This window comes from Thamnophis elegans, chromosome 3 (assembly GCF_009769535.1).
Source record: "Thamnophis elegans isolate rThaEle1 chromosome 3, rThaEle1.pri, whole genome shotgun sequence".
NCBI lineage: Eukaryota > Metazoa > Chordata > Lepidosauria > Squamata > Colubridae > Thamnophis > Thamnophis elegans.
In genome coordinates this window covers 85081609-85106368 of record NC_045543.1, presented here as the reverse complement: position 1 = coordinate 85106368, position 24760 = coordinate 85081609, and the positions used below count along the sequence as shown (strand labels likewise).

The 24760-nt window shown below is 41.7% G+C and overlaps 1 protein-coding gene across 2 annotated transcripts in view; it reads left to right on the top strand.

The window, feature by feature from the left end:
- The first annotated feature begins 2415 nt into the window (after nucleotides 1–2415).
- The window catches only part of PTCH1 (patched 1), an 89982-nt gene continuing 67637 nt past the window's right edge, over nucleotides 2416–24760 (top strand). Inside the window, exons 1-2 of one of the 2 annotated variants that reach the window (XM_032213088.1) lie at nucleotides 2416–3706; nucleotides 5145–5337. In XM_032213088.1, coding sequence (XP_032068979.1) covers nucleotides 3302–3706; nucleotides 5145–5337 — 598 coding nt within the window. In that variant the 5' untranslated portion in view covers nucleotides 2416–3301. The remainder of the gene's footprint in view (nucleotides 3707–5144; nucleotides 5338–24760) is intronic. The other variant, XM_032213089.1, reaches the window with a different exon arrangement.

The following is a 24760-nucleotide window of genomic DNA, read 5'->3' as shown; positions in this document are numbered from 1 at the left end:
AAGTCAATACTCGGATTCGCAGCAGTTTACACTGAATATTAATCTAATCATAGCGGGTGGGATCGCACAGCGTGCTTGGCTAAAACAAGACTGGCCAGTAAGTTCACGGCTTATTGTGCAACCGATGACTGAGAGCACTCTAGCTTTTCCCAAACTGGCGCCCACCTAACGTGGTCACCCTGCAGCTTTTTCCCCAGGAAGCGTGGCCAAGGACACCGCGCAGAAGAGGTTGAGGCTTCTCTACGCAATAAGGACGGAAGAGCTGAGTATGACGAGAGACCTTTTATAGCAAAATATGTATTTTATTATTGCGTTATATACTAAAATGAGGGAGATGCTTGGGGTTCAAATACACAACTAAATCCACGTATTCAGAAGCATAGCTAATAGTGCAGTCCTGTATATTTGCATTTCGTTGTAGATTCGGTTCAGCATTCCCCATGTAGTGTGACAATAATTGATGAGGTGCCATCAAGTCGATGTCGCCATTCCCAATTACGTATCTTCCGCAGATTGGGAATCTTGGTTAATTAGGAATCCAAGGTCATCCGGAGGATGCCGTATGTTAGGGGAACACATGAAGTGGCCAAAAGTCGAGAGATGTTTTAACTTTGCCTCCAGGGTTTTCTAAACAGCGGAGTGCTAGTATCCCACATCAGGCCATCCAAAAAGATCGTGAGAAATCATTAGCCAGCCAAGTTTCCCTACTTTGGCTTCTCGGGGTTACTGATTGTTAACACGTCTGTCGCATTGCAGATGGGGGAGGAGAGGGGATCAGAGCTCCACACGTGCCTTTGGGAGGAACTGAAACGTCTTTGGATCAGAGCGCACTTTGATGTCTTTGCCGGGGCTGCTAAAGTGGCCGAGGGATTAGAGTCTGCACCAGGGACGCTCTCGGGTAAAATCTCAGCGGCCAGCCCTGTGCAATGTTAAAAGATCCGCAGGAGTAAACTATTGGCGTTCAGGGCGCAGCAGGCGGTTGAGAGCGAAGAATCGGCTTCTCTAAGCCTTCCTAACACGGCTGCCGTGGCAACACCCCCCACCTCCCTCCGTGTAGCACAGAGCTGAATGGAAACGTCCTTTGCTCTTCTGCCATTGGCCTACAGATATCGACGTAGACTGCTATTGGGCAGCGTAAAGGGGAGAGACCTCCTTTAGGAATGTACTATGGCTTGTCTGGTATTTTTCTCTCCTGGGGAGGGAGGGAGAAGAGCTGCTCTCTCTTGCTCTGCGAGGCTAAAGGCCGCACCCGTGTGGATGGGGAGATCCACAGCGTTTTAAACTTGATGGGCTAAGGCCCTGCGTGCCAAGCCAAGAGACCACCGCAGCCCACCCCGCCAGATCTGCGACGGAGGGAAGCCCAGCCTTGTGTGCATAATCCAGAGCCAGCCAGTCACGTGAAACCTGTAGGCCGCCTCCGCGGCCTTCCCCCTCCCTTCTCTGAATGTGCGGTCTTTTCTAGCTCCCCTCCACTTTTTTTCCCTTCAATGAACACGCGCAAGTTTGTTCCTTAAAGCAACACTCCCCTCCCGTTTCACGCTTTGGCAGAGCGCTATCCTCTGGTTAAGATTGGATGCGCAAAACTTGGCTAGGCGCACCCAAGTCGTCGAGAATTGTTAAACAAATAAAAAGCTTGTACCTTCCTCGGACAAGAGTGATCCCCGGTTTTAAATTCTTCATGGCGGATCAAATAACCAAGATGGGCACGTGCGTAAGAAAGTTCGTCAACGTAATAGGCAATGGGGGAGAACAGAAAAATAGGGAATCGACCCCCTTGACGTCACTTGTGACGAATTACCAAAATTAAATGGTTAGAACACGAAATGTTAAGTAAGCGCAACACAAGGATCTATGAGAAACCTCGTAACGTTTTTTTTTAAAGTCCAACGTTTTGAACACAAAAAAACAGGGCTGGCGGAGCATTTTCTTTAAAGCTCAGTAGTGTTGCGTGTAAGCGAGTAATTCCGCTGTTCCAGTTTTTAAATTCACTGTTTCAAGTATTAAGGATTTGTTTGTGGTCTTTTTCTTAACACGGCTGGTTGTTCTTGTAGGAACGCAGACTTTTCTTTGATTAAAAAAAAGGGGGGGAGAAAGGGGGAGACCGCAGGATCCACCACCCTGTCATTATTTGTGCAGCCCTGGGAATTCATCTTGGACCTCCCAGGAATCGTGGCTGCTTGAGGCTAAGGAGCCTCCAAAAGGACTTCCTTGAAGGGCTCCGGATACCATTTAGTCTCTTCTTTCGTGCGCCTCCCCCAAACCAATTCATGAAAGAAAGAAAAAAAAAGTATTTTAACAGGTCGCTCCGTGAAATAATCCTGATGTGCTCTTTGTAAAAACGTCTCCCTTTTAAAAATAACAGCAGCAACGTCCTTTCCTTCTTAAAACCCAAAGCAAACCTTTCTTGAAAAGAAACCGAGGGGGTAGGGAGAAAAGAGAAGCATTCCTTAATGGAAGTATTGCATGGAAAGAGGGCTGGATCTCTTTAAGGCTCCCCTGAAGTTGGAGATGCACACACACAAGGGTAGCCTGCCTGGGTGGTCTCTCTACTTTGGTGAGCTGTTGCTAAGCAGCTAATAATAGTCATGTTTGCTGAGTAATTTCTGCTCTCTTTGAGCCAATCGCAGCCCAGAAACCGAAGCCATCTGACAGCCCCAGGGGCGGGATTTCAGCTCTTTTTCCCTTTCTCTCCCCTCTCCCTTTCACCCCTCCTCCTCCTCTTTATCCAAATGGAGAGAGTTCCTTTTTTCTCCCCCTTCTTCATCTCATCTATTGAAGCAAGGGAGCTGCTGCTTGCTGCTGCCGCCGCCGCCGCCGCCGCTGCACACAGAGGAAGAAAGGGAGCGCGACGCACGCATCGAGGAGAGAAAGAGCGGGGGGAAAGCAGCTGGGAGAGCTCCTAGAGACAGCTCTGCGCCCAGACAGAATGGTACAGGGCACCGAGACAGAGCAGCAGCAACAGAAGCAACGGCGGCGGCGGCTCTTGTGAGGTCAAGGCTTTCGCTAGGCTTCGCTGGGGTGGCGAGAAAGAGAGCTCGGGCAGAGTCCGGCTTGCCTTCCAGCACCCGTGCGGCGAGGAGCCTGGAGAGCAACTCGAGCCGTAGGCGAAGTGGTCCGGGGAAGGAAGGCGAGCGCGCTGAGATTCCCTGGCTACGCTCACCCGCGCACCCTGGATGTGGGAAGCAGCAGCGGCGAAGACCTCCGGATCCTCGCGAAATGTTGCAATGGAAGGCTCGGGGTCTGACTCGCCGGGAGCAGCTACAGCGGCAGCAGCGGCGGCAGCAGCGGCAGCCAACGCCGTATGAAGCGGTCTGTCAGCAGCGAATCTCCGCCAACCCAGCCAGTCCCCGGTCCCTCCGGATCGTCCCGCAGCAGCAGCAGCGCGCTGGGGGGAACCTCAGAAGACCCAGCCTTTGGGTCGCCAAAACAACAGCAGCGGCGGCGGCTCTGTGGCGGCAACATGGCCTCAGCTGTTAATGCCTCGGAGCCGGAGAGCAGCGGCGACTGTGGTGGTGGTGGCGGCGGCGGCGGTGGTGGAGGAGGAGGAGGCGGCGGCTGCTGCAGAGTGCCAGATCGACTGGGGAGAAGCGGCAGCAGAAGGCGGAGAAGGATAGTGGAGAACAGACGCGCCGCGCCGCCCGATCTGGAATATCTGCAGCGGCCGAGCTACTGCGATGCGGGGTTCGCCTTGGAGCAGATAGCAAAGGTGCTTTGTCGAGATTTCTCTCTTTTTTCCTCTTTCAAATCTCACTTTCTCATAAGCGGCGGGAAGAATCGCCAATAAAATGCTGAAAAGGTGGGGGTGTTCTTGACTCCCGAAAGGTAGAAAGACAGCCCTTCGTCCCTCCTACCTTGTCTCTGTTCGTTTTTCCAGCGTGTTGGTGGGTTTGCAAATCATCTAATCGCGTTTCCCCGGGAAGTGTGCGTGGATGTATGAATGGGACTTTCCTCTCTGTTCTTCACGAACGAGGCTCTCTTCTGTCTACCCCTAGAAAACTTTCAAGAGCTTTGATTTTCTATCTAACCCCTGGAAAAAAAGTTTTGCCCAAGAAAATGAATTCCAACGCTTTCCAAACCAGCACTGCTCCCCCCTCTGCCCCTCCTTCTGCTCCTGTTATCCGGTTTAAGTGTAGAAGTGTGATTTCCCTCCAAGAATGGTCTCTTTTTTTCCAGTGAATGTCGCGTTTCTTTTTTAGGGGTAGGGCAGAGGGTGAAAATTGTTAAGCAAATTACTAACTTCCACCTTTCCCGTCCTGGTGGAGATAACTCCCTCCCCCCTCCCTTCAGTACTCGAAGGAGATAATAGGTTTGGCAGCGCCTTCACTTCACTTCGCAGGACGGGAAGAACAACAGCAACAAAAAGCAAAGGCGGCAGCAGTAGTATGTGAATTAAAAGATGAGTTTGTTGGTTGGTTGATTGAAATATAAAGAAAGCATCCATGTGGCTGGTCCCTTCCATTCCCCGCTATTGTGGCGATTTGTCGACGGCTACTCGGTTTCCAAAGTCGAGATCATCCCAGAGACGTCCAAAAAGCAATTGTAGATTGTAATTCATAAATTTACTAGGTTGCCAGCCCGGTCGGTAACCACGTGGGGCCAGGCAGTTGCTGCGATGCTGGAGCCTAAGGAAACAAGGCGGGGAAGGGGATGACAAGATTTGCAGGGAAAGCGGCGTTCAGATCTTCCAGAAGGGGGTAGGTGGAGGGCAGGAAAGGGAGAGACTCATTCCTCCTCTTCCCCAGTCCATCCCAGGATTGTTTGACAGGTCGATTTATATTCCGGGGCTGGGGCGATCGTTCCGGGCTGTAGCGCTATCCCGGCTTGAATTGAAGGGTCCCAGAAGCAGTGGTGTGTTGAGAAGGAACGGATCGGGCGGTCGGAGGATTCCCTCCTTGCAAGCCGGGGGGGGGAGGCGGATGTGGAAGGCGGTGGGGCATCTGCCACGCTTTGCAGGTTGGCCGGCCTGCTCGGCTGCCCCGGTGTGTCCCAGTCCTGCCACGAACTGCCCGGCCGGGACCCTTCTCGAACCGCTTTCTTGCTGGCACATTGTGCTTTTCTTTGGGGGAGGAGGGCGGTTCGCCGGGGCCCAGGCGTGCGGTTCTTTCCCGGGTCTTAATTTATCCCCCTTTTCCTTACTTTTCTAGGGGAGAGCTACTGGAAGAAAAGCGCCGCTGTGGCTGAGAGCGAAATTTCAGAGACTGCTATTTAAACTGGGCTGTTACATTCAAAAAAACTGCGGGAAATTTTTAGTGGTTGGCCTTCTGATCTTCGGGGCTTTCGCGGTGGGATTAAGAGCGGCCAATCTGGAGACCAATGTGGAGGAACTCTGGGTAGAAGGTAAGGATTGATCCCTCGCCCCGGCTTCATCTTCTCCTCCTCCTCCTCCTCCTCCTCCTCCTCCTCCTCCTCCTCCTCCTCTACCCTCTCCCAAATGACAGCGGGAACCTTCCTTTCTCTCAGGGGCAGAGCCTGGTGGTTTATTGGTGTTGGCTGAAGGCCAGATGGACGCTATAAAGTCTCGTAATCCGTTTCTGGAAGTGATACCTTGTGAGATAGTCTGGGGATGGAAGGGAGGGCGGCTGCTTGGGTGGTGAGAAAGAAGAAAAAGGGGGATCCTTTGGACCTTGCAGAATTCCCCCCCCCTTTCTCCTGGCCCCTCTCCCCGATTCTCCTTGGGTGTCCAAGGAGCTGGTGCCTCTCTTCCCTAGCAGGGCATGAAAGGAAAGTCTGTGTTGAAAGCGGCTCACCTCCTCCGCCATTTTGTGTGTGTGTGTGGGAGTGAGTGAGTGTGTAGGGGTGTATGTGCGTGCGTGTGTCCTGTTAGCAGCAGCCGCCGCTGCAGGAACAGGCTGAACGTGATCTGCACAGCTCTCAGTAGGGCTGTGCTTGTGTGTGGTCCTGTTTTTTTGGACAGCTTTCAGCTTTGAAGGGGAAAAACATTTGTTTCGAGGTTAAAAAAAAAATGGAAAAGTGAAGCACAGACTGGACACATGTTGGAATGTTTGCAAAGCAGATTCCTGGTCTCCCTCAGTTCAAGAGGGAGGCTGGTTTAACTGGAAGCAGGGATGGCTGCTTTTTTATATTTTCCAGGGGTAAAATAATGATTCTTAAGTATTAAAAAAAACCCTCATTGTTTATCTGGTTTTTAAGATGGTAAATTATGCAGATTCTTTTTTTAATTCTGTGGGAGAAGTATTGACCAATCTGTTAATAGACATTTAAAAAAAACAAACTATCTAGACTCTTTAGGTTGAGTGCCTAACTAGGTTGGGTTTATCCCCTGAAGGTTTTGCTAGTAACATTCATTAAAGGGGCCTCACAACTCTAAAGTCACAGTGCATTGCACAAAATAGTCATTTGGGGAGGAGGGGTTCTACTTCACAGAAAGGGACTACAGAGACTTACAGTGCTGTAATATATTTATTTAGAAGTAGATCCAAGAGGGCTAAATGGGACTTAATCCAAAGAAAATGGATAGCAGTAAAATGGTTTAAAGTTGCAGTGCATTTTTCATATAATACAGGCACTGGTTAGAGACAGTTATAATGGTCCAAAGTCTTCTCCACTTGTACATTATCTCAGCCCATTCATGTCCTGACAATATCAGTATTTTCCCTTTGCTGTAAGTTGTCATGAGTGAAACAGCTTAAGTGTAGTTTTCCTTCTTAAGCTGACATGATCTCATTACAGCTTCAAAGTGTGTAAATTCTGCAATGCTTTCTTGCCTATCACCTTGGAGGCAGTCAGGTGATTTATTTTTTTAGCTGGGGTGTATTGAGGGGCTCAGTGGGCATGTCCACTTTGCTGGTCAGTAAAGTCATTTTCTCTCCCAGTATTTGTATTGTGGGTTAGCAGTTTCCACCTGTGAGTTTACCACCTTGTCCCTATTTCTCTCCAGAATACCAGAGAAAAGAGCAGATGCCCAATATTTTATATTGGGAAGAAGAGAAAGGCATTTGTGCCAGTCCACTTTAAGAGTCACATGGAATGACCGTAGGGCCCACACTTTTAAATGAGAAAAGGGACATCACTTTCATAATATTTTGAATAGCAGCTGTGGGGATGTTTACTTTTAATGCAACAGACCTGTTTTTCCTTAGTATGGTATCCAGAAATCAGTCAGAGATGTTGAACCAGTTTTCCTCCTTCATCCCCTTTAATCAGCCCTTTATATTTCCTTGGTTTAATCACTTCACCACCATTCTGCTATGAGAGAAGTGGTGGCTTAGCAAGTAGTTATTTTCAAGGATCCCTTTTTACATCACTTGGCCTTCATGCTGGTTGTGGCTACTTGTGCCCATTTTCTCATACTTTGCTTTTCTTTGTATGATTTAAAACGTGAGAGATATCCAAATGGAATGGGGGGAAAGAAAGGCAAGCAAACTAGTCTGAATAAGACCAGGCGAAGTCCACCCTGTTTCTACTGCAGGGCCCTGATTGGTAGTCATTTCCTCTGCTTTTGAAGTGTTAAAAGGGCATAGCAGCATAGCCAAAACGAAAACCAATCAGTCTGCCTCTAATAACTGGCACAGTGTGTTGGGAATTGCCTAGTCAAGCAGGGGGTGGGGGGGACTCAAGTGGGGAATTAGCCTTGAATCATTGGGCTGCTGCAAGAGATCCAGGAATACCTCTCTATCCCCACTCAATAAGCTTCATGGAACCTTATCCATCTGTTCCCAAGCTAAGACAAACAGTCTGGGGAAATTCCTGTATTATAGGCAGAATACAATAAAGTAGCTACTTTGAATCCTACACATGTGGATTTGGTTGTTTGTGTCTAATACGCTCACAAGTCAGGAGAATAATATTCCGCAGTGACTCAGAAAACTGAGGCAAGTTAAATAACGGTAAAGTTTATGTATCAGGCTTGTTGTATGGCAACTTAGTAGATAACACTTTAATATGGTAATGATGTTGATGGACATTTTCTGCTGCCAAAGATTTGGCTCCAGAGAACTGCTATCCTGACTTGCTCTATAAGCCAAGATGTGCCAGTGGAGAAACTGGGAAGGTAAGGATTTATTAACCATATCTCTCTTCATTTCATTGCCCCCAGAGTTGGTACAGAATTAGGTCAAGCTGAGAGCAATAACAACTAACTTCTTACTAACTGAATCCATTGTCTATGGCCTCAGCCATCCAGATCATGGTTGTCCCGAAAGTGCTTTTTTCAAGAAGCAACTGGACTTTCGGTTTTTCTTTGAAGAAGAACTGAAGAAGCTTCTTGGATGAGAAGCGAATTGTCTTCAAGAAAAACCAGAAAGTCCAGTTGCCTCTTGAAAAAAAGCACCTTTACATTTCCCTTTATTGTCTCAACACACACACCCCAACCCATTGTAACACCACAATATTGTCTTAGTTGGTCTTTGACCATCTGGCCATTAAAAAAAATGAATATGGTGCATTGATGTTAACTAGCTTTTATTAAAATGATGAAACAATTCAGTCTGCAAATGAGCATGGTTTTCATAATAATGGTTAAAGAAAAAAGAATAAGGATGTTTGGCCAGCTGGATGGACAAAGTATGGTTACTAGCTCACCATGTTGGGCACAGCCATGTATGAATTTGGGAAATAATAATGAAATTATTATATTAGTATGTTCTGAAGTCCAATGACTGACAAATAGATCTTCCTTTTTTTAGAAAGAGGAATTAAGAAGTGTTAGATATATAGTTGACTGGGTACTGTAAAATACTATTGTAGTCTGGCAGATGTATGGAGACTACCCTTTCTAGCTACAATTTATTTATTTCCTTACTTATGCAAACTATTTGCAAACAATCCTAATAATGTCCAAATTAGTTAATTAGTTCATGAAGATTAGTTCAAAGTTAAACAATATGCCAGATTAACATCCTTGGCCAAATGCCTGTGGGAGAGTTATTTAATGTCTTTTGAAAGGCTAACAAGGTTGGGATCCTCTGCATCTCCAGAGGGATGATGTTTCTCAGGGTTCTTACTGTAACAGTGAAGGTATGATTCCTGGGTCCAACAAAGTGATATTCTTTAATGGAAATGACTCAGAATATGCCTTTCTTGCTCCGTTTGATGGAGGTCTTCTCTTGATTGCAATATGACCATAAGCTTGATTGGTAGTTGATCAACAGAGTCATCCTAGACAGATCTTTGCATAGACAGTATCCATAACCACTCTGGTAAACCTCATGTAGACTTAAACCTTAGAAGTATTTGACCTTGAATCTTCTTTTGACGCATTTGGAGGCCACAACTGCTACAAATTGATGGCACTGCTACAAATTGATTTGTGCCATATTATGTTACAGGATGGATACAGGCATATTATACTTACAAGGCAATTATGCCCCCATTTGACACCCCAATTGTGCTATTTATATTTAATAATTTGTAATTATTGGGTTTATAAATGTGTAATGAAGCAGCCACATTTGACCTAGCATGGAATTATGCAGGGTAACAATGCAGAAGTCATGCTATCTGAGGAATACTGGAAATTGAAGTTCATGCATTTTAAAATTGCCAAGATAGATACTCCTGGTCTAAATTAACAATTGTTATTTCAATGTATGTTAATTTGCAGGACTATAAAAAGTAAATTCATGGTCATTAGGAAAGAATCAAAAATAAAACTGTCAGCATCAGAATCTCATTATATATATCTGTGATATGGTTTAACTTGTTACAATATTCTGGTTGTCACAGTTCAAAAAATGCATTGATTCCCAAAAAGGCAACCAAAAATGATCCAGGAACAGGAGCATCTCTCTAACATTTGAAACCAGTATGAAATTTCTTGTCACAAGATAAAATGATGGGACACATTTAATTTTTTAAAGCTGTTACACAAATCATTGAGGATAAACAAATTAAGCAAGGTAGTCCTCACTTAATGACCACTCTTTCAACAACTGTTTGAACCTTTGATAGTTCTGAATGAATAACATGAGTGGTCATCAAAGTTCTAGCCATCAGAATAATCCTACGGTCCTATGATTGCCATTCAGGCACTTGGTTTTAGCTTGAATTTCCAACAGCATCCCAGGGTCATTTGATTTTAATTTGCAACTTTTCCTGTTGGCTTCCCACAAGCAAAGTGAATGGGGAAGCTGGCAGGAATTCGAAAGTTACAGTCAGATGTGGTCCTGGTTTAACAGGTGGCAGTGATTCACTTAATGATGATAACTAGGGTTTGCCAGAATTGCCATTGCTAAGCTGGGCAGTCATGTGACATCAGTTTAATGGCTGCATCTCTTAGTGACAGAAATTTCTATTCTACTTCTTGTTGTTAAGAGAGGGCTACTGGTGTCCTTTTTTGAGGTTTAATGGTAGTGTGTGTGTTTGAATACAAGTCATGTAAAATATCACTTTTTGAAAAAGGCTGAGGAGGCGACAACTGAATGCTGATTTAGATAGAGCATTGGCGTGATCTAGCCCATTTGTTCACAAGTTCTTCTGACTGATAAGATTGGGTACAGTCAGCATTGATGTTTCTTATTTGAAATTCTCCAGTGGACTTTGTATAGCCAATTCATTGAGTTCTTAATTTACTGTAGGTTAATAGCTATTGATCAAGCATTAAAATTCTGTTTCTAGCAATTTGAATTGTGGTTCTGAACTCATCTGCGTGTTCATATAACTAGCTGATGGTACCCAGCTTACACAAATGGCACTGGATCTGCTCCTACCCTTCTGACAAATCCTGAAAATCTGGCTCTGTCAGCTGGCTTGGGGCCATGATTATGATGCTGGAGATAATTGATAGATTAAGAGAAAAATCCCCACTCTTCTCCCTGTGCATTCTGCTCCTTCCTTCCCTCCCCGTATTTTAACTATAATCTTACTTTTGGTTGTAATTCTATTTTTATTGTTTTTAGAAATATTTATGTCTTATACTTTTAAAGCTTTGAACGTTATAAGCTGCCCAGAATCACCCTGAGATGGGCAACAAATACATTTGAAAGACAGGCAGGCAGGATGGATTTAGGTCTGAAATCCCAACTTGGCTGATTAATCTTCATCCAAGACTGATGGTTCCATCTTGTGCTGCCAGTTTTTCCTGAAAGTTCAGTGTCCATTTCTTTTTGACAGAATGGATAATTTATCCTTTTATAGTATAATAGGAAAGAGAAAAATACTGATCAACAAACACCGAGGAGGCAAATGATAAAAAGTTCCTCTTCCTGATATGATCCAAGCGCCTCCCTCCTTTACATGTGCTTGTTACATCACAGGGACGTATGAAGGAGAAGCGCTTGCATTGCAATTGCGTTTCCATCATTTTGACAAAAGCAGTGAATCCTGCCAGTTTCTCTCTTTAACAAATTGCTTGGCTTGCCACTATTCTGTCCTCTTCGGTTTTTATGCATTGTTTTTTCCGCTACCATCAAAATCCATTACTGACTTCAGCATTTTTTGTCTTTTCAAATACATTTGGTTTATATATGATACATTATGCTACACTAAGATGTAGAACATAAAAATTGTAACTCTGTTGAAAAGTCACTGCGCTTCTATTAGAGTTAATTAAAATACACAGGGAATTCATTTTGATTGGTCCCCTTTTGATTACTCTTTCAATGCAGCAGCAGGGGGAAAATGCCATTGGCAATCATGTATGTTTGTCTTTAGTAGAGACTCCTATGTAAATATTATGGCCATGAACAGATGAGGAACAGTTGCATTTTTCCATGAGTAAAAGTATAAACAGAAAAGAGCACAGAGTAAAGGACTAAGCAGGAGAAGTTTCTCTACCGATATTCTTTGAAAACGAGAAAAATAATGGTTTTTGTTTTTCTCTGCATGAACTCAGATGATTTAATCCACTGAAATGGTTTGAATGAAGGTTGTGCTTAGGAGACTGGATTCCCTTACACACACACACACACACACACACACACACACACACACACATATATCCTGGCAGTGCTACAATTAGAGATCTTCACAAAATATCGACTTCTTATCTAGTAAATGACTATGCAATAGGAAGGAAAAACAGATGCCCTGTATTTCCAAAGACCGATCAATGTTCTTTTAATTGAAATTTTTGCACATGTGATAAAAAAATAGATACTGGCTGTCCCATATACATTACTCTGGAAACAGGTCATCCCACCAAGAGAAAATAAGCAAGTCATTTCTCTAAACTTCTTTTAACCAAAATCTGACAAAGAGGAAATTTATTTTAATTTTGCTTCCTCACTTTTTCATCTGTATCATGTGCAAGGTTCTGAGATTTTTTAGGCAAGGTCAACAATAGTGTTGTATAGTATTCATAGGATAGCTAAAAGAGTTTGTTGAGTAAACTAGTGACACTAATATTCATGATTATCTGAGAATTGAACTAAAGGATTTGGGGTTTTTGCATTAATGGGGTATACTAGAGCAGGAGTCACCAATCTTTCAGACCTCAAGGACCACTAAATTCATAATTTTAAATCCCGTGGACCACTAATATGATCTGCCAATGACTGACTGGGTGGGCATGGCAAGGTGGTCATGTGACTGGGTAGGCGTGGCCAACTCGATATCACTCACATCGAGGAGCGCCTTGCCAGTCTCTACTCGCCACTCCCATGCTGTCTCAACTGGAACAAGGCCCTTTGGCTCTTCTCAACCAGCGGCACTTCACCCAAAGTCCCGCACCAGGAGGCTGAAGCAGACCCCAAGTTGGAATTTCTGCCCCCCTCCAACCTGCATAAAAAGACCCAGAAGGGGGAGCAACACAAATGTTCATTGCAGATAACCGGCCCAGGGCAGTAGTTTGAGGATCCCTGATTTAGTGCAATATAAAAAATGCAAATAATTTTTCTGCAGACCACCAAAATTTTCTCATGGACCACCAGTTGGTGACCGCTGTACTAGAGCATATCAAATAAGCTCTGGTATAGAAAGAGAAGGGATGCCCTCAAAAGCCCATTAGTACAAGCGAAAACAATGAAGTGGTCTCATACATCTTAGAAGAATTGTGTTAAGCTAAACATTAGAGAAAAATCCCATTCATTGTAATAGGACTAAATCAAAAAGAGCATTCACAAATGTATATTATGAATTGTTTAACCCTGTAATTATTCTGCAGACACAGTCTGATTTTATCTGCCATTCTTGAGTCACTTTGGACTCTTGTAATTTCTAGCTGGGGTGGTCTTAGAGAAGATAATGTAAAGTAACAGAGAAGACCCCAAAGTTCCTCTTTCCCATTTATCAACAAATGCTTTTCAGCAAGTATATTAAGAGAGGCATTTTTTTCTTCTCCAAATGTAACATACAGTGCTCCTTGTAACTTGCTTTGTGATCATTTATTCTCAGCTAGTCTTCTCCAATAATGAAGTTTTCCAGGTATACTGCACTATAACTCCCATTACCATTACCTAGAAAGACCAATAATGAGTGGGGGATGACAAGACATGGTGGCAAGCATTCATTCATACAACTGAGTGTTATATTAATAGGAGGGAGGGAGGGAGCCAAACCAGAGCAGATTACAAGTGTACTATACTGATGAATAATAGATATAGCAACATTGTAAAAGTAAATGTTGGTATATTTATAGCTAAGAAGCAAATTGCCATTTGTTTTAGGATCTTAAAAAATGCTATCAAAGATTTTACGAAATAGTAATATTCCTTCCTCATAGATATCATTTTTCATCTCTTGGTTAGTCACTGGGGTGTGTGTTGTGCTCTTCAAATTGCCAGCTTTATCCCCTGAGACTGGCAGTTGATGGCTTCTCTCTTGGCTTGGAAGGAGCAATTCTGACCAGCCAGGCCTTTGGAATATTGTGCATAGCAGCCCATCTCTCCCCTCCACCTCCCCCAATGTTTGAAAGTTTGAATATACCGAACAGAATTGGCCAAATAAGGTGAATGCTCCAAATGTCTTAAAATAGATCTCCGTGGCCGTTGCAATAAAGGCACTTTATTTTTTGTTGTTAAAACTTTTGGAAAATTATTGCCTTTCAAGAAATTGTCAGTATTTATATTAGAGACCAGTCTGCTTCGTGTAATGTCATCTGGAGTGGGAGAGAACTGGGTGTCAGAAGATATCGTGCTCTTAAAGACTCAAGCAAGTGAATGATCAGCTTACAAAATCCCAGCTCAAACTTTATCCTGAGAAGAAAGTTTGAATGAGTTTTAAGATCATCCAGACTCCAAGATGAATGATTAGTAGTGTATGTTTAAAACTGTTAGAGCTTGAAATATTTATTTAAAGATTGTAAAAACCCACCTGGTGGGCAGAATATCAGGGGGGAAAAGGCAAGAGGAGATGAGAAATCAGAGCTCTAAAGAAACAATACTGTATTTTAAAACCATTCTCCTTTCCAACTTAATATTTTGTGCCAATGCTCATAACCTTTTGTAAACATAATGAGTTGCTTACTCTTGAATCACTTTTTTATCAGTGTCTTAGATTATCTTTCCTTTATATACCAATTTTAAGAATTCTTTAAATCTTAAAACTTCATGGCATGTTTCTTTTTTCTTTTTTTAAGGCCCTGAGTTTGCATTTAACCTACGATGCAGTCCTTAACATGCTAGTTTAGGACAAAACCAATTTCATTAGATACAGTATGACCAAAGTTAGAGGAAAATATGTATTGTTTGTTGTCCCCTGTTGCATGGAGGCCTTAATGCAGCATTTCACAGATCCCTCATAGTAGAGAATCATTTTATTTTTCAATCTCCTCTCATATCATTACAGATAGTCCTCCACTTACAACAGTTCATTTAGTGGCCATTCAGAGTTACAACATCACTGAAAAAAGTGACATGACCATTTCCCCAGTTACATCATTTGTAGCATCCCCATGATCACGTCATCACAATTCAGATGCTTCGCAACTGGTTCATACTTATGATCATTGCTATGCCCCAAAGTCATGTGATTTCCTTTTGCAACATTTTGACGAGCAAAGTCAATGAGGAAGCCAGATTCATTTAACAGCCATGTTGCTAATTTAACAATTGCAGTGATACACTTAACAATTGTGGCAAGAAAGGTCATAAAATGGGGCAACTCTCACTTAACAAATGTCTAACTTAAAGTTTGGTCTCAATTGTGGTAGTAAATTGAGGACTACCTGTATTATATTTTGTTTGGAGATCATGAGAAAACTTAATATATAATAAAAATATTTAAAATATTAATGTACATGTTCATTTTGAAAGCTTCAGATTAACAAAGTTGGAAGGGATCTTGTTGGTCATCTAGTCCACCCCCCCACTATTGCCCTTTTTAATGTTTCCAAGTGTCACTTCCACAGCAAAGGTATCACAGACTTGACTATTGCCTTCAAGTTGTGATGAAGCCTCCCATCACTGTGATGAAGCCTGCCATCATGATCATATCTCATCATAAAGCAGGTCAATCATTTTTTTTGCGGTGGTTTTTAAGTGATTGCTGCAGTACTTAGATCATTAGTTCGCAACGGGCCAGTTTTGCCAAAACCCTGTAAGTAAATAAATTGAGGATTACTTGTCCTGTAGTAATGGCCCATTAACTACAATGGCCCATTGATTTGATCTGAGGTTTAATGTGCCTTCTGGAGTTTTCTAGTAAAAGCAGGTCACACATTGGAACTTAAAAGTCTTTCAAAATGTCAGTTGGTTCAAATAAAACCAGAGCAAAATTGCTGGCTAGCATGGCATTTTAGACTGCCCATATCTTAACATTTGATTTGCCGAAATGAGCAAGTAGGGATTAGATGCTAGAATTCTCTTCCAGGGGAGTGGCTATCTGTGCCTGTGATACATACTATATGCAGAGGTGGGTTCCTACCAGTTCGCACCTATTTGGTAGAACCGGTTCATCAAATTTACCAAACCGGTTAGAAGAGGTTCCACCAGTGGACAAGAAAGCAGGCCACACCTACAGAAGAGGTTCCAAAATTTTTTAAAACCCACCACTGGTCCTTAGATATGATTATTCTACACTATCATGCTCATATTTATAAAACTCAGTTGCCTCTATGAAAGGTAAGGATGACTACTGCATTTGTGGTGCAATCAGCACATTGCGTGTGTTGAAGTTGTTTTAACACAAACCAAAGATTCCTTTTAAAAAACAAATTTACATCATATTCTTATGCATGCCAGTGCTGTGTGTGAGGTAATTTAAGGTGGTTCTGACAAGTGTCGTCGGCATCTTCATATCCAGTCACATAGGTGGCAAGCCACTCCCACAAAGGAGGCCACACCCACAGAGTAGGTTCGAACAATTTTTGAAACCCACCACTGACTATATGTCTCACCTCTGGATGTATGGCATGGATGCTTAGTCTTTTCCAATGCCAGATAATAATCGGTTTGACTTTCCTTGGCTTTCAATGTATTGTATACTTTGTTTTTATGGCTGCTGTCTTTTATTTCTCAGTGATCTGCATCTTTCTGTGATTTTTTTCCACAATTGCAAAATTATATGTACATTAGTATTGAAATGCATTGTTTGATTTCAACAACATGTTATTTTTTGGATTCACTTCAGCTCCCAGGAAGTTTAACCAAGATCCTCATGCTTATAATGACTCATTTGAGACAGATGCTTTGCTACCGGACACAGATTAAACTACGATGTTGTCCAGATATATATTGTCTGTATTGGCTATGAATTCTAGGAATTATCATCCCAGTACCTCTGAAGTTAAAGCATGAGTGCCTTACCATTTGTTATGAATTTGGGATAGGAATTGGACCACATTTGACATGAAAGAAATATTAAACTGATGGCCATGCCTCATACAGGCATTTCATTTTCCATTAGATGATTCTGACAAGGAAAAGATGGAAATAAGGTTGGTAGAAATGGAGTTTCTGCCATTCAGGGAAGGTCTGTATTACAGAAAATGTTATTTGCTGTCATAGATGGAGGGTAGTGTCCCATCACCATTGCACCAATTCCTGGTAGCATGCTAATATTGTGTAGCAGTGAGGTGTGGGACTTGTAGTCAACACAAGGGCAAGTATCCATTTGGAGAAAGCTGCCACAAAACGCTGCATAAATAAATAGCTGCAAAGCCAAGTTAACTGCAATAATATAATACCTAAATGATGGTTATAATAATAAATACTATTTTTTATATTTTATGCCTAAATAGAAAACTATGCCTTTCATTTTAGGCTTATAAAAGACAATGATTGAGGATTTAATTTTTAAAAAGTGTCATATCTCAAAATCTAGATGATGAGATGGCAGGTCCTTCCACTTATGTAACTAATAGAGTCTTTGTAAGGCCATTGGCTACCATCCGGTCTCCCCCATCAGGGCCAATGACCATAGGCTCCTTTCATTGCGGAAACCAAAGTACAGGTAATCCTTGACTTACAACAGTTCACTTAGTGACCGTTCAAAGTTGCAACGGTATTGAAAAAAGTAATTTATGACCGTATTTCACACTTACGTTGCAGCATGCCCAAGGTCACATGATCAACATTTGGAGGCTTGTCAACTGGTTCATGTTTATGATATGATGGTTACCATGTCCCGGGGTCATGTGCGACCTTCTGACAAGCAAAGTCAATGAGGAAGCCAGATTCACTTTACAACAGTGGCAAGAAAAGTCGTAAAATGGAGCAAAACTCACTTAACAAGTGTTTCACTTAGCAACAAAAATTTGGGGCTCAGTTGTGGTCATGGACTACCTGTATGCAGTTTCATAGATTCCATACTTTAGTTGCTTGACTGCAGCATTGATAAGTAAGTAGTAAGGGGAAGTTTTAACTTTCCATCATTATACATTCAAATACGCTGGTTTCTAAAGAGGACAAATTCTTTGTGTGGTTTGATGCACACATGCAAAGGTGCATCAATAGGTTCTCCTCCCTTTTTGTCACCCACCTTTGCATCTGCCCCCCTAGTCCAAACTCCTGCTCTAAATCCTAGTTTAATTATACACTCTAATTGGAATTTGTTGAACTAATAATTGATACAGATCTTGGTTTATTGATGCAGTTTTCATTAAATACTTTTGCTGGTATTTTCATAAAGCATAGGCTCTGTCATTGTCCCATACTATCTATACCATATAAACCTGAAGTGCGCAATTGGTACAACCAGGGAAATACTGTCATAGCACAAAAAGTGGATGCTGGATATCATGTATAATTTTCTTTACTGGCTTCTTGAATGTTCTGTTTATTACTCAATGGCTTAATTGGCATCCAAAAATCAGCTACAGGTACCGTAGTCCTTGCCTACTCACCACTTATTCAGCCACCATTCAAACTTGTGATGGTGGTTTACAAGTGGTACTTATGATGAGGCTTGAAGTTTTGGCCATCATATCACCCTGTGAACATGTGATTGCTGTCTGGTTACTTGGCAATCAACTTGCACTTACAATGGTTTGTAGCGCCTCATGGCCATGTGATCACCATCTTCAATCTTCCCTACTGGCTTTCCACAAGCAAAGTCAATGGGACAACTGGCAGGGAAGGTTGCAAGTCACTGGGGTAATGACTGTTTGTGCATGCCACTGTAACTGCCTGCACATCTTCCCTCATCTGGCAGCAGCCATCCCTAAGCCTGAAATCGTGCATTCTTGCTTGCTGCCAGGGAGCCTACTTGCAAGTTGCCTGACACTTGCAACTTCCTGCCAGCTTCTCCATTGACTTTTATTTTTTGGAAGCTGGCAGGAATTTGTGAGGAGATCGTCACTTAATGATCTGTGATTCTTGCTCAGCAGTGGCAATAGGGGCTGACCAAGATTCCTGTCACTGGGCAATATGACTTGTGAAGAAATTAAATCTCACAATACAATAGCTGAGTGTGATGGATGAACCCAACAAGTGATCAATATCTTATGTACGCCAGGTCTGCATTTTGTATTTGCTTTTTGGTTGTGATGGATTTCACCTTCCATCATCTAGATTATCAGGCTGTGATCATGCTACCTAGGAATGAAAGGATTAGAAAACCAGCTGGACATTAGAAAAGTGTGCTAAATTGAGAACAACTATATTGCACATTCATTCCCAGGCAGAAATCCGTGGCCTATTTGCTCTGGAGCAACAGCGGGGCATGTGTGTGTATATGTGTGTTTTGGTAAGTTACCATTTAAGACCACAGTAGATGCAACAGTATATAAAAGCTGGAATCTGCCCCAAGATGAGCTGTTATCTCCTCTGAGTTGTTAATTTGCATCTTACTATACAGATGTCTCTTCTCAGAATCTTAAAATAACCAACATTCCTTTCCTTTTTGAATGCAACTTAGATGCCTTCTTCCCCTTTACCGTATAGACTTAAGTTTAGTTGCTATGATTTCATCTATAGCTATTATTTCTATGAAATCATTTCTGTACTGAAGCAGAAGTGAGGTCATATATTTATTCCTTCCTTAATATCATACCTCCACCTGACATCACCAAGAATGTGGTTTTCTCCAAGGGAACCCCAAAATGGGAGCATCTGCATGCAGTTATTGAAGGAAGAAGGCATGATTTCAAAGACATGGTCTTAATCAGGGGTGGGATTCAGCCAGTTCGCACCAATTCGGGTGAACCAGATGTTAATTTTACATCCAGTTCACCAAACTGGTAGTTGCAAGGACTGGCTGGCCCAGCCCCTCCCCTCCCAGGACTTGGGGACTCCCAGGAGTCTCCAAGCCGCCCATTCATCATGCCAGGTAAGTGCAGGGCCTGTGCGGAGGCTCTGGGAAGGTGAAAAACGGGCCTACTGGAAGTTTGAAAATGGACCTGTTTCCAACTTCGGGAGGGCCTTTGGAGCCCGGGGGGGGGAGGCAGTTTTTGCCCTTCTGGAGGCTCAAGGAAGCCTCTGGAGCCTGGGGAGGGTGAAAACGGGCCTACTGGAAGTCCAAAAACAGGCCTGTTTCTGGCTGGGGGAGCCTCCAGAGCGGAGGGTGGGCAAAAACATCCCCCCCCACTGTGGTGTAGGAGGCCAAGTAGGCCCTGCCCACCATGCTCCCCCCACCCAGGCACTGGGCAGAGAACCGGTTGCTAACATTTTTCAATCTTACTCCTGCTTCAGCTTGGAAATGTATGAATATGCATCACTTTATACAAAATCTGAAGTGGTTAAACATTCAGATGTTGAATCATGCCACTATTAATTATGATTATCATTGGTTCAGGCACAACAGGGTTAATACTGAGAGTTAAACTCTGGGGAAAAGGGAAAGAGAACATAATTCTATGGCCAGTCTTTTAACCCAGTTTGGACAACTTTTTCAGAAGCAGAACATCTCATCTGGACAGATAGTGATATGAGGATTTCACCAGATTTCACCAGAGTATTGTTTTCATCTTGTTTTGTTGTAGCATTTTCTAAAATATGTAAGTTTCACCAGTTGTGTGAACCATCATGGCCTAATCTAGTGTTATATGTAAATCAGGCCAGTATGATGTGTTCAACAAATAACTTTAGGCATTTCTGTCATAGTATATTGCATGAAAAAACATATTTTTGTTAAGTTTGCACAAAGTTGGAGGAGAATTCCAGTACAGTCTAAATGATAATCAAAGGCTACAAAAAAGAGAAAGGGTGAGGAAGGGAATTTAAAACAGCATAAGGACCATGGGTTTTTTAAATCTCTACTTTAACTATGGGGATGAAAGTAAGTACTGTAGAGAATATAATTTTTGTACAGAAAATCAATTCCTGACCCCTTTATTTAAACATTCTTGGGAAAAAGGGCTTGGCTTTGTGAAGCTTTGTTGGAGAAAGCATTGGTTCAATTTCTTCCAAATACTGTAGGTAGAATATAGTTTGAAATTGTGTAAGTATATTGTGTAGATGCAAATGCTAGTTTAGCAGCTTTTGCTGCCCACCAGCCATTGGTAAGTAATATGCATTTATCCAACTTCAACGTTTTCAGATGTTGGAAGAGTTTCCCTTGCCTTGGATGAATTATTTGCTTGCACTTTAAGCATCTGTTTCAGGAAATTTCTTAACAATGGGAACTGAAATCATGAGATACTATAGTCGTGTCATTAAAAGTAAGAATTTGAATTGATTATATTTTTATGTCTATCATTTCAGGGTAATTTCTAGATATGGTAGTTTTAGTGTTAGTTTTCTGTTGCACACCAAAATGACTTCCTCGTTGATGCATTATTTTTCAGCTCCTTTCTCCATGCTTTTAAATGTTGGTTTTTGTACTCAACAGTAGGTTTAATATGTAAGAATAAAGTTTGAGAGGATTCTTTTCATTGGATGTTTGCTACAGAAAGGGTATCACATAAAGTCTAATAAAATGTTGAAAGTGTGCTTTCTGTTTTTGAGAAATGAGTTGGCTTCACTATCTGCTTTGAGTTTATAAGGTCGTTTGTCCCCATTCTTGTTTTCTCTTAGCAGTTTACTATGGTAAAGTTAGCAGCCTACTTTCAGAGCAGGGTTTTGCAAACCTAGTTCAAACTAATTACAGCTTGTATATTGGAAACTATGATATAACAATCACTGGAAAAATCTGAGAAAGTGGCAGGGGGGTGGAATCTGATGTGTTAAAAAATCTGCAGTTTGTTTCCAACTTTCAGACTACAGTAGGAGCTGCTAATTTTGGGGATCTGATGTTTAACAGCCAAATCATATTTCTTTGGTGGTCCCAATTCCTATAGCAATGCCCTCCCATTAGTTCTTTCATGAGGACGCTGCGAAAAGCTTGGTACTCAATTCTAGCCAGTTCATCCTCATCCTTTTCTCCCTTCTGTTATTTAACTTTGCTTTTGATGACATCAGTGGTTTTGGTAGTTCTCTGTTCCTGCTGGTTCTTTGACCACTAGGTTTGAAAGTGCAATTGGATCCTTTGGTTACGTGCTCCACTGTTAGGAGACTCCAAAATATGACAACTTCCAGATGTCTGAACTGACTGATCCTTTTGTTTAGATTATACTCCAAAACTGATGCTTAGATTAGTGCTGGCTGGATGAAGCTATGGGAGATTTGTCTGGTTTTCACAATGCCATGTTTATATTTCATATGGATTTCTCATTCAAAGTTGACCTTGCTGTGACCTGCTAAAACCATGTCCACTAGGATGCCAGGTTTCACTTGCCCACAATAGCATTCTCTCTCATATCCTTGGGTAAACTGTGAATGCATCATCCAGAATATGTCAGTCCTTTCATGTGAGTCATCTTTCTAAAGTCTTGTCCATCCAATCTGAGATTGGCGACTGTCAGCAATGGCTGTGTTTCTGCAACATGTTTATTGAAAACTCTGATGAATGTTGGGTTTATTTGGAAAAAGCAGTGGGCTGGTGCAGACTGGCCAGCTGCAAGTCTCACTTTTTTCTGCTGGCAGGGATGTCTAACCAAATCAAGTCAACTCCTTCCATGGTAAACCAAAAGATTGGCTTTTTCCCTGCTAACAAACTAGAATAGTAAGCCAAGAGTAAAAGAGGGAAGAAGCAAGTAAGTGTTCCTACAATAACAACAAGAAAATTTCCATTTTTTTGTTCAGTAGTGCCTAACTGTAAGGATTGTGGTCAGAGGAAGATAACATACTGACTATTCAGAGTAAGGCCAAAGTCCTGAAAATGTTGGCTTAATATGATGTGCAAACATGGCTAGTCGCCTTCTTTCTTCCTTGAAAGTTTACACCAAATTGCTGATAAGTCTTGATGTAATATAAAGTTGCATTTATTATAAAATTATCAAGACATTAGAAGTTACTTGATTTTTAATACTTGGCTCTATTCAGCCACATATCAGGTAGTAGTAGTAACCTCCAAAATTTGAGTGAATTTAGATAATTAGGAGGTATAATGGAGAGCTACATATTAATACTGTTTTGATTTTACGTTCTGCTTCTTTGGATTGGTTCCCTTGTCATGAAATAATAATATCGTATCCGTTTTTCTATTTCGTATGTGTGGCACAAATTGCTTTATCAGGAAAATTAAGTACATTTCTTTAATGTTTAGGATTTCTGTATCGATAGAAAGTTTCTTGTTTAAATGATGGACTTGATTCAGACAAAACTGCTTGTGTTGAAGTCATACTGATTTCAGTGGGTGACTAAAGCTCATGCTTTAAGTATTGTATGTCTCAGTCGAATAAGGTTTAGCATTTGTAAAAAAAAAAGCTATCATGCCATGCATAATTTTTCTCTTTTTAAAAAAATTAAACTAATATTTTCAGTATCTTTTTCTCTTTATGCATTTTTACAGGAAGAAAGTGATCTAGCTTTTGCAAATAAGAGAAAGTAAGAGTGGTGTAGGAGAAAATACAGCATGGGTTAGCAAATTAATTAAAAATCTATTTAGTTGGGGGAAAATACTTGTTTTAAAAATTCCTTTGTTTTGTAATTTCCAAATAGTTAACAACAATACAGTACTTAAATTCCAATGCTCACCTTCATTCACAGCCCCAATGAGAAAAAAAATTGAGAACTAGAATGCTCCAGGCATATGGATTCTGAGTACTATTATAGCCTTGGGAAAAATGTCATAATATCTGACACTTATGCTTCAGAAACAGGTGTCCACAAGTGAAGATTTATGTTTTTAAGTTGCATATTCAGTAGCTTGTGCCCAAAACTTGATTCCTCGTTCACAGAAAAAGAAATCTGAAAGAAATGGATTTGTTGGTTCCTCTTTCCATTTAGTGGATCAGCTTATTTGAACCTGTTTTGCCAATAATTAAAAGTGAAGTGCTGCACATCACAAACTAGCTCTGTTCGGGTCAATTTGTTGAGCATGCATTTGCCCTCCCCCCTCCCTCCGAAATCATTGCTTAAGGGCTTCTGGCCTCTAGCTCAGGAATCCTGCCCAAAAATGCCAGATGTATTACACAGTCAGTCTTGCAATGTAAACAGTGCTCTGTGCCATGAGAACAGGGTGGTCCATCTCCTCTCTCTCTCTCTCCCTCTCTCTCTATCTCCCTCCCTCCCTCTCTTTCTCTCTCTTTTATAGAGGGCAGGGGAATCTCTCTACTCTGAAAAGAGCACAGTAGTTGTAGTGTTGTTTGAGTTCTTGGCTGCACAGTTACATTTCTGTAGCTGCCAAAGCCCAGATAAGTTAATACTTTGGACTAGCAAGGAATGTCAATTGAAACTGAGATGCTAGAAAGCAAAACGTGGCATTGATTGGGTTCAGCTAATTAAAACAAGGATATTATTTTTTAAAAGATAATAATTACTGGTAAATGAACTATTTTCACTTATAGCCGTAGGACAGGGTAAAATAAATGTGAGTAACCCTTTAATTGTATATAATTAATAAAAAGACAAGAACAGTACTGATCATTTTAGGAGAAAACATATAGGTATGAATGAGCTTCTTGTGTATGGGAGAAAGATTATCCCATTTCCAAATATTGAGAAGTATAGGTTTTGCTTAGGTCAGTTAAACAGAAGTATTCTGCTGGATTAGACCCAAAGGTTTGTATTGTCTGGTACTGTGCTGTTTTTCCCTCTGTGGTTGGTCTACTGTGTATTTAGGCAGCACTAAAGTAGGATATAAAGGCAATGACCCATTCTTGTTCCTCTTCACTGCAACTAGTAGCAACTAACACGCTGCCTTTGATTATTAAGATAATATATAATTAGTGAATCAGTATCAATTTATCAACCTACATTTTGAATGTGTCCAGCCTTCAGTAAAGCCATTTCCATTTGTAGGCATCTTGTGGAAATTGAAACATTTTCCTGAGAATTTTATTGTGAAGCTCTTTTTAAAAAATAAATGTAAGGTATAATTTCAAGAATATTCCTTTTGTGTTTTAGTCAATTAGATTCTTTTAGAGTCTTCTACAATAACCAAATGTGGGAAATTGGGAATTGAAATCTTAAAGGATCACTCTCTTACATACCATTAATATGTTTGC